This window comes from Ovis aries, chromosome 6 (genome assembly GCF_016772045.2).
Source record: "Ovis aries strain OAR_USU_Benz2616 breed Rambouillet chromosome 6, ARS-UI_Ramb_v3.0, whole genome shotgun sequence".
In the NCBI taxonomy this organism is placed as follows: domain Eukaryota; kingdom Metazoa; phylum Chordata; class Mammalia; order Artiodactyla; family Bovidae; genus Ovis; species Ovis aries.
In genome coordinates this window covers 113,769,152-113,782,694 of record NC_056059.1, presented here as the reverse complement: position 1 = coordinate 113,782,694, position 13,543 = coordinate 113,769,152, and the positions used below count along the sequence as shown (strand labels likewise).

The window sequence follows — 13,543 nt, the reverse complement described above, 5'->3', positions numbered from 1 at the left end:
TTGAAGGTCAGGAATGGTGGTGGTAAGGAGATAGCCCTCGTCCAAGGTAAGGATCAGCAGCTGTGCTTTGCTGGAGCAGCCGTGAAGACATACCCCATGCCCAAGCTAAGAGAAACCCAAGTAAGATGGTAGGTGTTGCAAGAGGGCATCAGAGGGCAGACAAACTGAAACCATACTCACAGAAAACTAGTCAGTCTAATCACACTAGGACCACAGGCTTGTCTAACTCAATGAAACCAGCCACGCCTGCGGGGCAACCCAAGAAGGGCGGGTCATGGTGGAGAGGCCTGACAGAATGTAGTCCACTGGAGAAGGGAATGGCAAACCACTTCAGTATTCTTGCCTTAGGAACCCCATGAACAGTATAAAAAGGCAAAATGATAGGATACTGAAAGAGGAACTCCCCAGGTCATTAGGTGCCCAATTTGCTACTGGAGATCAGTGGAGAAATAACTCCAGAAAAAATGAAGGGATGGAGCCAAAGCAAATAATACCCAGTTGTGGATGTGACTGGTGATAGAAGCAAGATCCGATGCTGTAAAGAGCAATATTGCATAGGAACCTGGAATGTCAGGTCCATGAATCAAGGCAAATTGGAAGTAGTCAAACAAGAGATGGCAAGGGTGAACATCGATATTCTAGGAATCAGCAAACTAAAATAGACTGGAATAGGTTGATTTAACTCAGATGATCATTACATCTACTACTGCGGGCAGGAATCCTTCAGAAGAAATGGAGTAGTCATCATGGTCAACAAAAGAGTCCGAAATGCAGTACTTGGATGCAGTACTTGGATACAATCTCAAAAACGACAGAATGATCTCTGTTCATCTCCAAGGCAAACCATTCAATATCACAGTTATCCAAGTCTATGCCCCAAACAGTAACGCTGAAGAAACTGAAGTAGAACGGTTTTATGAAGACCTACAAGACCTTTTAGAACGAACACCCAAAAAGATGTCCTTTTCATTATAGGGGACTGGAATGCAAAAGTAGGAAGTCAAGAAACACCTGGAGTAACAGGCAAATTTGGGCTTGGAATGCAGAATGAAGCAGGGCAAAGACTAATAGAGTTTTGCCAAGAAAATGCACTGGTCATAGCAAACACCCTTTTCCAACAACACCAGAGAAGACTCTACACATGGACATCACCAGATGGTCAACACCGAAATCAGATTGATTATATTCTTTGCAGCCAAAGATGGAGAAGCTCTATACAGTCACAAAAACAAGACCGGGAGCTGACTATGGCTCAGATCATGAACTCCTTATTGCCAAATTCAGACTTAAATGGAAGAAAGTAGGGAAAACCTCTAGACCATTCAGGTATGACCTAAATCCAATCCCTTATGATTATACAGTGGAAGTGAGAAATAGATTTAAGGGTCTAGATCTAATAGATAGAGTGCCTGATGAACTATGGACTGAGGTTCATGACATTGTACAGGAGACAGGGCTCAAGACCATCCCCGTGGAAAAGAAATGCAAACAAGCAAAATGGCTGTCTGGGGAGGCCTTTTCACAAACAGCTGTGAAAAGAAGAGAAGCAAAAAGCAAAGGAGAAAAGGAAAGATATAAGCATCTGAATGCAGAGTTCCAAAGAATAGCAAGAAGAGATAAGAAAGACTTCTTCAGCGATCAATGCAAAGAAATAGAGGAAAACAACAGAATGAGAAAAACTAGAGATCTCTTCAAGAAAACGAGAGATACCAAGGGAACATTTCATGCAAAGATGGGCTCAATAAAGGACAGAAATGGTATGGACCTAACAGAAGCAGAAGATATTAAGAAGAGGTGGCAAGAATACATGGAAGAACTGTACAAAAAAGATCTTCATGACCCAGATAATCATGAGGATGTGATCACTCATCTAGAGCCAGACATCTTGGAATGTGAAGTCAAATGGGCCTTAGAAAACATCACTATGAACAAAGCTAGTGGAGGTGATGGAATTCCAGTTGAGCTATTTCAAATCCTGAAAGATGATGCTGTGAAAGTGCTGCACTCAATATGCCAGCAAATTTGGAAAACTCAGCAGTGGCCACAACATTGGAAAAGGTCAGTTTTCATTCCAATTCCAAAGAAAGGCAATGCCAAAGAATGCTCAAACTACCGCACATTTGCACTTATCTCACATGCTAGTAAAGTGATGCTCAAAATTCTCCAAGCCAGCCTTCAGCAATACGTGAACCATGAACTTCCTGATGTTCAAGCTGGTTTTAGAAAAGGCAGAGGAATCTGAGATCTAATTGCCAACATCCGCTGGATCATGGAAAAGCAAGAGAGTTCCAGTAAAACATCTATTTCTGCCTATTGACTATGCCAAAGGCTTTGACTGTGTGGATCACAATAAACTGTGGAAAATTCTGAAAGAGATGGGAATACAGACCACCTGACCTGCCTCTTGAGAAATCTGTATGCAGGTCAGGAAGCAACAGTTAGAACTGGACATGGAACAACAGACTGGCTCCAAATAGGAAAAGGAGTACGTCAAAGCTGTATATTGTCACCCTGCTTATTTAACTTATATGCAGAGTACATCATGAGAAACGCTGGACTGGAAGAAGCACAGGCTGGAATCAAGATTGCTGGGAGAAATATCAATAACCTCAGGTATGCAGATGACACAACCCTTATGGCAGAAAGTGAAGAGGATCTAAAAAGCCTCTAGATGAAAGTGAAAGAGGAGAGTGAAAAAGTTGGCTTAAAGCTCAACATTCAGAAAACGAAGATATGGCATCTTGTCCCATCACTTCATGGGAAATAGATGGGGAAACAGTAGAAACAGTGTCAGACTTTATTTTTTTGGGCTCCAAAATCACTGCAGGTGGTGGCTGCAGCCATGAAATTAAAAGACGTTTACTCCTTGGAAGAAAAGTTATGACCAACCTAGATAGTACATTCAAAAGCAGAGACATTACTTTGCCGACTAGGTCCTTCTAGTGAAGGCTATTGTTTTTCCTGTGGTCATGTATGGATGTGAGAGTTGGAATGAGGAGAAGGCTGAGTGCCGAAGAATTGATGCTTTTGAACTCTGGTGTTGGAGAAGACTCTTGAGAGTCCCTTGGACTGCAAGGAGATCCAACCAGTCCATTCTGAAGGAGATCAACCCTGGGATTTCTTTGGAAGGAATGATGCTAAAGCTGAAACTCCAGTACTTTGGCCACCTTATGTGCAGAGTTGACTCATTGTAAAAGACTGTGATGCTGGGAGGGATTGGGGACTGGAGGCGAAGGGGACGACCCAGAATGAGATGGCTGGATGGCATCACGGACTCGATGGATGTGAGTCTGAGTGAACTCTGGAAGATGGTGATGGACAGGGAGGCCTGGCATGCTGCGATTCATGGGGTCGTAAAAAGTCGGACATGACTGAGCGACTGAACTGAACTGAACTGACTAGACGGACCTTTGTTGGCAAAGTAATGTCTCTGCTTTTCAATATACTACTAGGTTGGTCATAACTTTTCTTCCAAGGAGTAAGCGTCTTTTAATTTCATGGCTGCAGTAACCACCTGCAGTGATTTTGGAGCCCCAAAAAATAAAGTCTGACACTGTTTCTACTGTTTCCCATCTATTTCCCATGAAGTGATGGGACCAGATGCCATAATCTTTGTTTTCTGAATGTTGAGCTTTAAGCCAACTTTTTCACTCTCCTCTTTCACTTTCATCAAGAGGCTTTTAGCTCCTCTTCACTTTCTGCCATAAGGGTGGTGTCATCTGCATATCTGAGGTTATTGATACTTCTCCCGGCAATCTTGATTCCAGCCTGTGCTTCTTCCAGCCCAGCATTTTCATGGCGTACTCTGCATATAAGTTAAATAAGCAGGGTGACAATATACAGCCTTGATGTACTCCTTTTCCTATTTGGAACCCGTCTGTTGTTGCATGTCCAGTTCTAACTGTTGCTTCCTGACTTGCATATAGGTTTTTCAAGAGGCCAGTTGGTCTGGTATTCCCATCTCTTTCAGAATTTTCCACAGTTTGTGATCCACCCAGTTAAAGCCTTTGGCATAGTCAATAAGGCAGAAATAGATATTTTCTGAAACTCTCTTGCTTTTCCATGATCCAGCAGATGTTGGCAATTTGATCTCTGATTCCTCTGCCTTTTCTAAAACCAGCTTGAACATCAGGAAGTTCATGGTTCATGTGTTGCTTAACCTGGCTTGGAGAATTTTGAGCATTACTTTGCTAGCTTATGAGATAAGTGCAAATGTGCGGTAGTTTGAGCATTCTTTGGCATTGCCTTTCTTTGGAATTGGAATGAAAACTGACCTTTTCCTATTTTTGGCCACTGCTGAGTTTTCCAAATTTGCTGGCATATTGAGTGCAGCACTTTCACAGCATCATCTTTCAGGATTTGAAATAGCTCAACTGGAATTGCATCACCTCCACTAGCTTTGTACGTGGTGATGCTTTCTAGGGCCCACTTGACTTCACATTCCAGGATGTCTGGCTCTAGAAGAGTGACCACATCATCATGATTATCTTGGTCATGAAGATCTTTTCTGTACAGTCCTTCTGTGTATTCTTACCACCTCTTCTTAATATCTTCGGCTTCTGTTACGCCCATAACATTTCTGTGTGATTATGTAACTATTACTCAATACCATTGTGTCGTGATTGGTGAACAGAAAAATAATAGTACTCTGTATCACCGAAACTACCATTTCATAGAAAAACCTGTAATCACTTTTTAAAATGCAGATACATAACAGAATTTTCTTCGAATTTTTTTTTAAATACACATGCACAGGTATTGCTTTTTTTCCTCCAGAGCTCCAGATATGTTTCTAGTGAACCACCATAGTTAAAAAACAATTGGACGATATGATGATTTTTTACTTTTATCTAGTTTGTTCACTTCTGATATTTACTATTCACTGTTCCCATTTCGTTTAGTCTTTGTTTTTCAGTTTCTTAACCTCTTTTTTTGCTCTTTTTCTCCCCTTCTTCAAGTGTAGCAGAAATGCTTTTGTGTATGTGTATATGCATGTATATATAATATGCATATCATATACTTATATATTCTAGAATATTCACGAATTTGTGCCTAAATAAAAAATGTATAACACTGCGATTTCAGTTGTTTAACTAAGTATGAATAGAATGCTAGACTTTTAATTAAAAAATAGATATGCAACAAACAAGAAAGGTGTACTGTACAGCACAGGGAACTTTACTTAATGCCTCCGGAGAAACCTGCATGCAGGTCAGGAAACAACAGTTAGAACTGGATATGGAACAACAGACGGGTTCCAAATAGGAAAAGGAGTACATCAAGGCTGTATATCGTCACTCTGCTTATGTAACTTCTATGCAGAGTACCTCATGAGAAACGCTGCGGTGGAAGAAGCACAGGCTGGAATCAAGATTGCCGGGAGAAGTATCAATAACCTCAGATATGCAGATGACACCACCCTTATGGCAGAAAGCAAAGAGGAACTAAAAGCCTCTTGATGAAAGTGAAAGAGGAGAGTGAAAAAGTTGGCTTAAAGCTCAACATTCAGAAAACGAAGATCATGGCATCTGGTCCCATCACTTCATGGGACATAGATGGGGAAACAGTGGAAACAGTGTCAGACTTTATTTTTTGGGGCTCCAAAATCACTACAGATGGTGACTGTAGCCAAGAAATGAAAAGATGCTTACTCGTGGAAGGAAAGTTATGACCAACCTAGTAGCATATTGAAAAGCAGACATGTTACTTTGCCAACAATGGTCCATGTAGTCAAGGCTATGGTTTTTCCAGTGGTCATGTATGGATGTGAGAGTTGGACTGTGAAGAACACTGAGTGCTGAAGAATTGATGCTTTTGAACTGTGATGTTGGAGAAGACTCTTGAGAGTCCCTTGGACTGCAAGGAGATCCAACCATTCCATTCTAAAGGAGATGAGCCCTGGGATTTCTTTTGAAGGAATGATGCTAAAGCTGAAACTCCAGTACTTTGGGCAGCTCATGCAAAGAGTTGACTCATTGGAAAAGACTGTGATGCTGGGAGGGACTGGGGGCAGGAGGAGAAGGGGACACCAGAGGATGAGATGGCTGGATGGCATCACTGACTCGATGGATGTGAGTGTGAGTGAAGTCCGGGATTTGGTGATGGACAGGGAAGCCTGGTGTGCTGCGATTCATGGGGTCGCAAAGAGTCAGACACAACTGAGTGAATGGAACCTAACTGAATTACCTATAATAGAAAAAATTTCAAAAATAATATTTGTGTGTATGTACTCCTGAATCACATTGTTCTGCACCTAAAGCACTCTTAGCCAACCGTACCTCCATAATAAATATAATAAGAAAAAGTAAGTAACTTTTTAAGAAAATAATGTGGTCATTACCTGCTGGCAGTGTGATTCATGTAAATTTCAGCAGCTTTTTTGCCTCATATTCAACCCCCAAGAATGGGGTTTTGTAAGTCTCCCCATCTCCAGGACTGCGACCAGGACTGAAGGAAGGAAGTGTATGCCTTGTTCTTAGAACAGGAGGTCATCATGAGATGAAGTCAGAGCCCATGCTCTGAGGCTCCCAGAAGCCTGACGGTGTTGGGAATGGAGGCTCAGAGAATCCCCTGGGGAGGATCGAGAGGTCCACAGCCCTTCCTGCCCCAGTGACGGAAAGCTGTCTTAGCTTAGATTCTGGCTGCTCTGGTCTGGCTTGCAAGGTCAGCTGTGCAGTGTTCAAGAAGGTGAAACTGGTGGTCTGAGACCAGAGATGAGGAATGGTCATTCTGTAGGTACCGGGAGGAAGACAGCTCAGTGCCCTTTCCCTCCCTCTATGCCCACCAGCCCTGCTCTGGTCAAATCCTGGACTGAGCCCTGGGGACCCAGACAAGAATCAGACACCGGTCACTGCCAGAAGCAAACTGTAGGTCACCATGAAGAGGGGAGGTGCTTGAGCACTGTGGCCCCAGTGGAAGGTTCCTGGACATGAGACTCCATAGGCGCGTCTGGCTGGAAACAACAGGAGACCTTGTTCTGAACCACAGGAGGCCTTGTCTTAGGGGCAGATCTGGGAAGCAGGGAGCAGAAGGAACAGGAGGAAGACAGGAGGTGAGGCCTGAGGCTGCATTTTGCAGACGGGGGAGTTTATATGGTCAAACATAAAGATTCCCATGAGCTTATCACTTACATCTAGAAATAAGGCAGTAGAAACTCAGAAGGAAGCAAGCACAGATTAAAGAGTTGAAAGGAGAGACGGTAAGAAAATCCAAAGGGAGAGCCAGGTGCCATCGTGATGTCCTGCACAGGGTCCGGCTTTAGGGGAGTGACAGTGGGCTAGAGCCCAGCCCACACTGCAGTCAACCTGGCTCTCCCAATGACACTTTGCACTTCTTGTAGCTTCCGCCTTAGTGTCTCTTCTGCGAAAGAGACTGAGAGCCTGATGCCCTCTGGACACCCTGCCTTCTCGGGTGAGTGAAGTGATGCCTGTGAAAAACACCTGTTAAGTAGAGGAGAATGTGCCCTTCGTGACAGTATATGTGATGATGGAGGTTGTGAAGGTGATGGTGGTGCGACAGTGGTGGTGTTAGTAATGCATGTGGAAGAGACGATGGTGGTGGTAGTGGTGGTATTGACGATAGCTGTGTTGGTGATGATGGCTGTGATGACAGTGGTTGTGGTGTTGACAGGGATAATGATGATGCAAATGGAGTTGGTGGTGATGATGATGGTAGTGAGGATGGTATAGGCGGTGGTAATGATTATCAGTTTCCTGTTAACGCTGTTGGCATGGATGATGGCAGTTGTCCAGTGGTGGTACAGTTAGCCCTGGAGGTCTTGGTGGTGCTGCTGGAAGCGATGGTGCCGGAAGAGGTTGGAGTGTTAGAGGTCACCATGAAGGTGATAGTGCTGGTGATTCTGGTGGTGCTTGTGGTGGTGGAGATAGTGTTGTTGGTGGCAGAGGGGGAAATGTCAGCGGTAGACGAGCTGCTGTTGGTTTTCATGGTGGTGAAGGTGGTGAGATTTGGGTAATAGTAGAGGTGTTGGTGTTGTGATGGTGTGGATGTAACCGTTGAGAGAGTTCTTGTATGCACTGGTGTTAGAAGTGGTATTGATGTTGGAGGTGAAATGAGAAATGGGGAAATGGGAAATGAATACATTTTCAATAGGTTTCCCATATTTTTCTACCTTTGCTTCTTTTTTTTTTTTTGGTCCTCCTTCTCTACAAGAATGGTGTTTAAAAAAATTAATACGCTTTTAATTTTGATGGTGGTAGGAATGCAAATAGTGATAAAGAATGTGGTGGTTTTGGAAGAGGTACATGATGGGTAGGCTGTGGTAATGGTGGTAATTTTGGTGTTGCTGTTGGAGGTGTTGGTGTTAGAAGTGATGCAATGATGGGCTGAGGTGTTAGTGGCGATGATGGTGGTGCTGGAGGATTCATTATGGACTTGGAGGCAGTGGTATTGGAGGTGGTACAGGTGGAGATAGTGGTGGTGACATTGGTAATGGTGGTGGTGGTGATGGTGATGGTGCTGATGTGGGAGGTGTTGGTATTATAGATTATGCGATGACATGCCAAGATGTTAGTGGTGGTGATGGTGGTGTTGGGGCATTCATAACAGACTTGCAGGTGTTGGAGGTGATACAGGTGCGAGTATTGCTGGTGGCAGTTGTAATGGTGGCAATGGCAGTGGTGTTGGAGGTGTTGGTATTGGCTGAACAGTTGGCGGGTGAGGTGATGGCAGAGATGGCATCTGACCCTTATTGATCATTGATTAGAGACCCACATGCTGTACTCAATGTGATCTATTTGAATTATTTCTATTTAAACATTATAACACCCCTTTGAGATAGATCATACATCATTATCAAATATTTTTATACAGGAGGCAGCTGAGGCTTATTGAGGCTGCCTCACTTGCCCAGTTTCACAGTGTTGGGAGTTAGCAGAATCAGGAACCAGCCAGGCTGGCTCATCTAAAAGCCACACCCTCATCCCCTGTACTCAGGCACACATGGACACATGTCAGTAATCACAGTGTTGACTGGTGACAGTCTCCTGCTGAGGGCGGAAGACAGAGCCCAGGACCAGGGCTCAGACACCCAGTCCCAGCCCCGAGGGAGGCCACAGGGACTCTGGTCTGGGGAAGAATAATCAAACCTGTGAGCTGGAGGATCTGGTCATCAAAGTGGGTCACGGCCTCGTCGTGCATGACCTGGCCTCCGAGGACAAACTCCAGGCGACCTTCAGCCACAAGCTGGCGGACCTTGGCATGGTGGGCAGAGAAAAACGCCACGTTACGCCTTCCGGCTGAACCATTTTTGTTTTTTTGTCTTATGTCTACTGCGTCTCCTGGTCCTTCCTTCAGACTCCTCAGCCTCATTTCTTCTGCAAATATCAGGACACTGTCTGACCTGGTCAGCCCTGTGTCCAGCTCTGAGAACAGCACCTGGCCATGGCTGATGCTTCATCAGGCATATATTCAGGTACACAACTTTTGTTTTGAAATAATTTCAAGGTTATGAAAGTGTTGCAAGGACTGTAAAAACGCCCCCCTCCCATAAATGTTTCCACGATTATTTTTCAGTTGATCAGTCATCTCTGACGCTTTGTAACCCCATGGACTGAAGCACTGCAGGCTTCCCTGTCATTCACTGTCTCCCAGAGTTTGCTCAATCGGATGTCTACTGAGTTGGTGATGCCGTCTAAGCTCCTTATCCTCTGACATCCCCTTCTCCTCCTGCCTTCAATCTTATCCCGCATGAAGGTCTTTTCCAATGAGTTGGCTCTTCTCATCAGGTGGCCAAAGAACTGGAGTTTCAGCTTCCCCCAATTATCTCACTGTTAATATTGTTTTCCCATTTCCTTAACACTATTTATTTATTTTAATCCAAGATATGGTTTACTTGAACCAATTGAAAATAAACGTTAGCAGCTTCATGTCTCTAATTCCATAGTTCGCTATGTGTTGAGCAAGAAGATCATTACAGCTCTTATATAATTAACTAAATCAAGAATTTAACATGAATCATGTTACTGATGAATTCACGTGCAGCTGCAGAGGCCAGCCCCATCCTGTGATGACACGAAGAGAGGGGAGGATCTGGATCTAGACTGCCCCTCCAAGGACCATGGCCTCTGACCCCCTGTGATACAGAATTAATCAGAAGGTTAAACCACAGGAACTCCTGCACACCATCCAGGAGCCAGTGTCTGTGGGAGCCATGCAGATTCATAAATGAAGTCAGAGGGTGTGAACAAAGGGTCACCCTGAGGTTGCCAGGGTCAAAGGTGACCCCATTCACACCAGCTGAGTGCCCAGCTGGGCTGCCAGAGCTGCAACTTTTCAGGAGGAACAAGAAAGGCAGGATCAAACACAAACCTGTCCTCTGGGCATGGGGCTGACCACAAACCTGTACTAAATGGACCCTGGGCATAGCTCAGCGCGATTGGGCTTCCTGGTCTATGCAGCTCCAACCTGGTCTCACAGTGCACAACCTAGGAGCTTCCTGAAGGGTCGTGCCCAGGACCCCCGGGGCATTGGCTCTCAGCTGCCTGGTGAGGACCCCCTGAGGGCAGCATTACCTGGCCTTTCTGCGTGTCTGAGGTGACGCCATCCCACCACAGCCGGAAATACTCCTGCTCCACGACGATGAACCTGCGCTTCTTCTCAAGGGTCAGTGCCTCTACCACGGAGTTGTAGACATCGGTGACATAAACCTGCATGCTCTCCTGGGGTGGGGAGGGGGAGAGACTGTCACTCCAGACCCGTGGGGGAAACCAGAGGGCATGGACCAGGGACCGAGGAGGAACATCCAGGGAGACATGGTGTCCGGGGGCCACTGGCACTCCCCCCAAGCCTGTCCAGTCCCTGCAGTTGGCTCCCCCTTCTCCTCAAACAAGGGAGCCTGGTGTCCACTCTGTGATGGACACACGGTGAGCCCTGCACTGAGACAAGGACCCGGGCGGACAACTTTTGATGGGAGCCTGCCCCTGAGGAGAGTCATGAGGAGACAGACACTCTACGTGACAGAGGGATGTGACAGCCCAGCCAAGGCCCTGGGCCAGCCCAGTGGGGTGTGCTGACCACTCCTGCCTTGGAGGACAGACCAGTCGACAACAGGGCCCAAGGAGTGAGATCCAGGGACCCTGATGGGCCTTCTTGGGATGAAATGATGGGGAGGCATGTGTCAAGGGCTGAGGCTGAGAGAAGCTTATCCTGCGAGTCATCTCTCTGGATTTATTTCATCCCCAGAAGCTGGGAGCCCCCAGGATGGAGCTGAACATGCTCCCATCTGGGTCAGTCTGGTTCACCATGGTGCCCGGAGATGTTGATAAAGGAATGCAAGGAGCCCTGGGAGGGGGTGAGCGGGCAAGGCGGCGATGTTTGCTGACTTGGGCAGCACCCCACCCTGGGCTTCAGTGTCCCATCTCTAAACTGGGGGTGACGAGCATGCTTCTCACACATCAGCAGTTCCACATGTAGGTTGGTGACCACCCACAGAGGCTGCCCAGTGAGCTGGAACGAGACTCAACCCTCAGCCTCAGGGCCTCTTGCTGCCCGACTCCCTTTAAAATGAGCGACTCACTTATTAACATCTCATGGAAAGTATTGTATCCACGATCACAGAGTGGTCCTATTCATTTATTTCCTTCCTCCTTCCAGAAAGAGCTTGTGCAGATCTGGGTATTCATTTCCGTTACCTGCCCCAGAAACTTATAAAAATCAGTCTTTCCCTCTTTTCCTCTGCCCTGGTTCATTCATTCACTCAGTGGAATTTCGAAGGACACCTTCCACGTGCTGTGGCTGGGGACACATTCTCACCCCTGCCCACAGCCAGTCTACCTTAGTTGCTCTGTCGTGTCCGAATCTTTGTGACCCCATGGACTATAGCCCACCACACTCCTCTGTCCTTGGGATTCTCCAGGGAAGAATACTGATGTGGGTTACCATTTCCTTCTCCAGGGGGTCTTCCTGACCCAGGGATCGAACCTGGGTCTCCTGCATTGTAGGCAGATTCTTTACTATCTTAGCCACCAGGAAAGCCAACATCCAGTCCATAGCCAAGTACAGGTGGGCCCAAGGCCAAGTTCCCTGACAGCAGAGACCCAGGACACAAATGCACTCTGGAGTGCAGACGGAAAACGACCACAGCTTCAAGAGGTGTGCAGGGGTCACTCAGGGCACCTACCTGTACGGTGTGCAGCCAGCCCACGTCCATGTGGCTGTGGGGAACCACAAATACCCTCAGTTGGGGCTCAGAAAGAGCCTCCAGGGGCCACATCAGGCCCAACTGCAGGAGTAGAGGTAGCCAGCCCCGTGGCTCCATCTCCTCGGCCAGCTCAGGGGCTGGAGGACGTCTGCCTGCCTGCAGGGTCCGACCTCCTACCAGCTGACTGGGCCACACCCTTTGGTGGATGCAGTGGGAAGGAAACCAGGAGTGACACCCACACAGATGCTGTCACTAAGCAGTGCAGGCAGGTGGCAGTCGCTCACTGCCTTGCAGCGCTCTGCTCCCATCTGCGGTTTCCTGACTATCTGCCTTTAGACAAACCCCAAATACCGCCTCCCCTGGGGGGACTGCCAGCTTCCCTCTGGCCTAGCCTGGCTCTCCTCACCCCTATCCTCATGCCTTTCCCTTAGGCCTCTCCCAGTATTTCCCACTGGGTATCTTGCCCATCCCTTTCCGCAACCCACTGGACTGACTCCTTTACACTGCCTTGCAAATCATAACTCTCAGTGCGGGGCCTGGCACCCCCAGGAAGCCTTCCCTGATACACTCTCCTTCACATGATACCCCCAGTCTGAGCCTTGCAATAGGAATTGTAGTTGCTCTTTTAAGGAGGAAAGTTGGCTTTCACAAATAGGACCTGACAACCCGAGTTTGCACAGCTAGTGTAGGAGCAGAAGGCCTGAAATTTTCAGAATTAGGTCTGGATCAGGGATAGTGACCGTGGCAAGATGCCTAAGCTGTCTGCATCTCAGCAGTCCATCTGTAAAGTGGGATGCCCATAGATGTGCTGGAGACCCAAGAGGAAATGCACAGGAGATAACGACAGGCTATCTTTGAGACTGGATCTGTTATGCCCAATAGCCTAGCAGAAGAGACTACTTGAAGGTCTAGGACCCGTGACCTTGGTTCCTGGCAGCAAATTTTGTTAAGCAAAAGAGCCAGTGCGCATGTGTTCAGGTCCAATGAGATGCACCATAAACTCCACACTGAACCCAAGCACCATGAGAAGAATGCAGGGTGCTGGCAGTGCCTTCTTGTCCCCTGTGTCAAAGGTGGGTGTGTGGCCTGTGAATCTCTTCCTGATCTGGGCCATAGCAGCTCTTGAGAGCATGAAGCATGACTTGTGCTGGGTGTTCCAGAGAAAGAACGGCCCGACCCTCCTCTGTGCTGTGTGGAGTTTGCAAGATGGACCCAAAACACCACTTCCGTGTGGTCTTTGTGACATAGCACTGTCTGTCCCCTAGGGCGCGTGACCAGCCTGGGGGCTCAGGATGCCCTGATGGACAGACTGCCTGCACTACACCCGGTGCCAAGATCCACCCAACAGCAGCAGGGCCCCGGCATCCTCTAGCTTCCAGCCTTCCA

At 47.0% G+C, this 13,543-nt stretch overlaps 1 protein-coding gene and 1 long non-coding RNA gene across 4 annotated transcripts in view; one reads left to right on the top strand and one right to left on the bottom strand.

Annotated features, from left to right (window-relative positions):
* The window catches only part of LOC101117846 (epididymis-specific alpha-mannosidase), a 40,675-nt gene extending 28,324 nt beyond the window's left edge, over window positions 1-12,351 (bottom strand). For 2 of the 3 annotated variants that reach the window (XM_042251663.1, XM_042251664.1), the window contains exons 1-3: window positions 12,137-12,351; window positions 10,530-10,676; window positions 9,105-9,210 (exon numbers count right to left, since the gene is read on the bottom strand). In XM_042251663.1, the coding sequence (XP_042107597.1) occupies window positions 9,105-9,210; window positions 10,530-10,676; window positions 12,137-12,274 (391 nt within the window). In that variant the 5' untranslated portion in view covers window positions 12,275-12,351. The remainder of the gene's footprint in view (window positions 1-9,104; window positions 9,211-10,529; window positions 10,677-12,136) is intronic. The other variant, XM_027971223.2, reaches the window with a different exon arrangement.
* On the top strand, window positions 9,021-9,869 carry LOC132660026 (uncharacterized). Its single transcript, XR_009601177.1, has 2 exons — window positions 9,021-9,430; window positions 9,532-9,869. It is a non-coding gene; the product is annotated as an uncharacterized LOC132660026 (long non-coding RNA).
* Window positions 12,352-13,543: the final 1,192 nt, after the last annotated feature.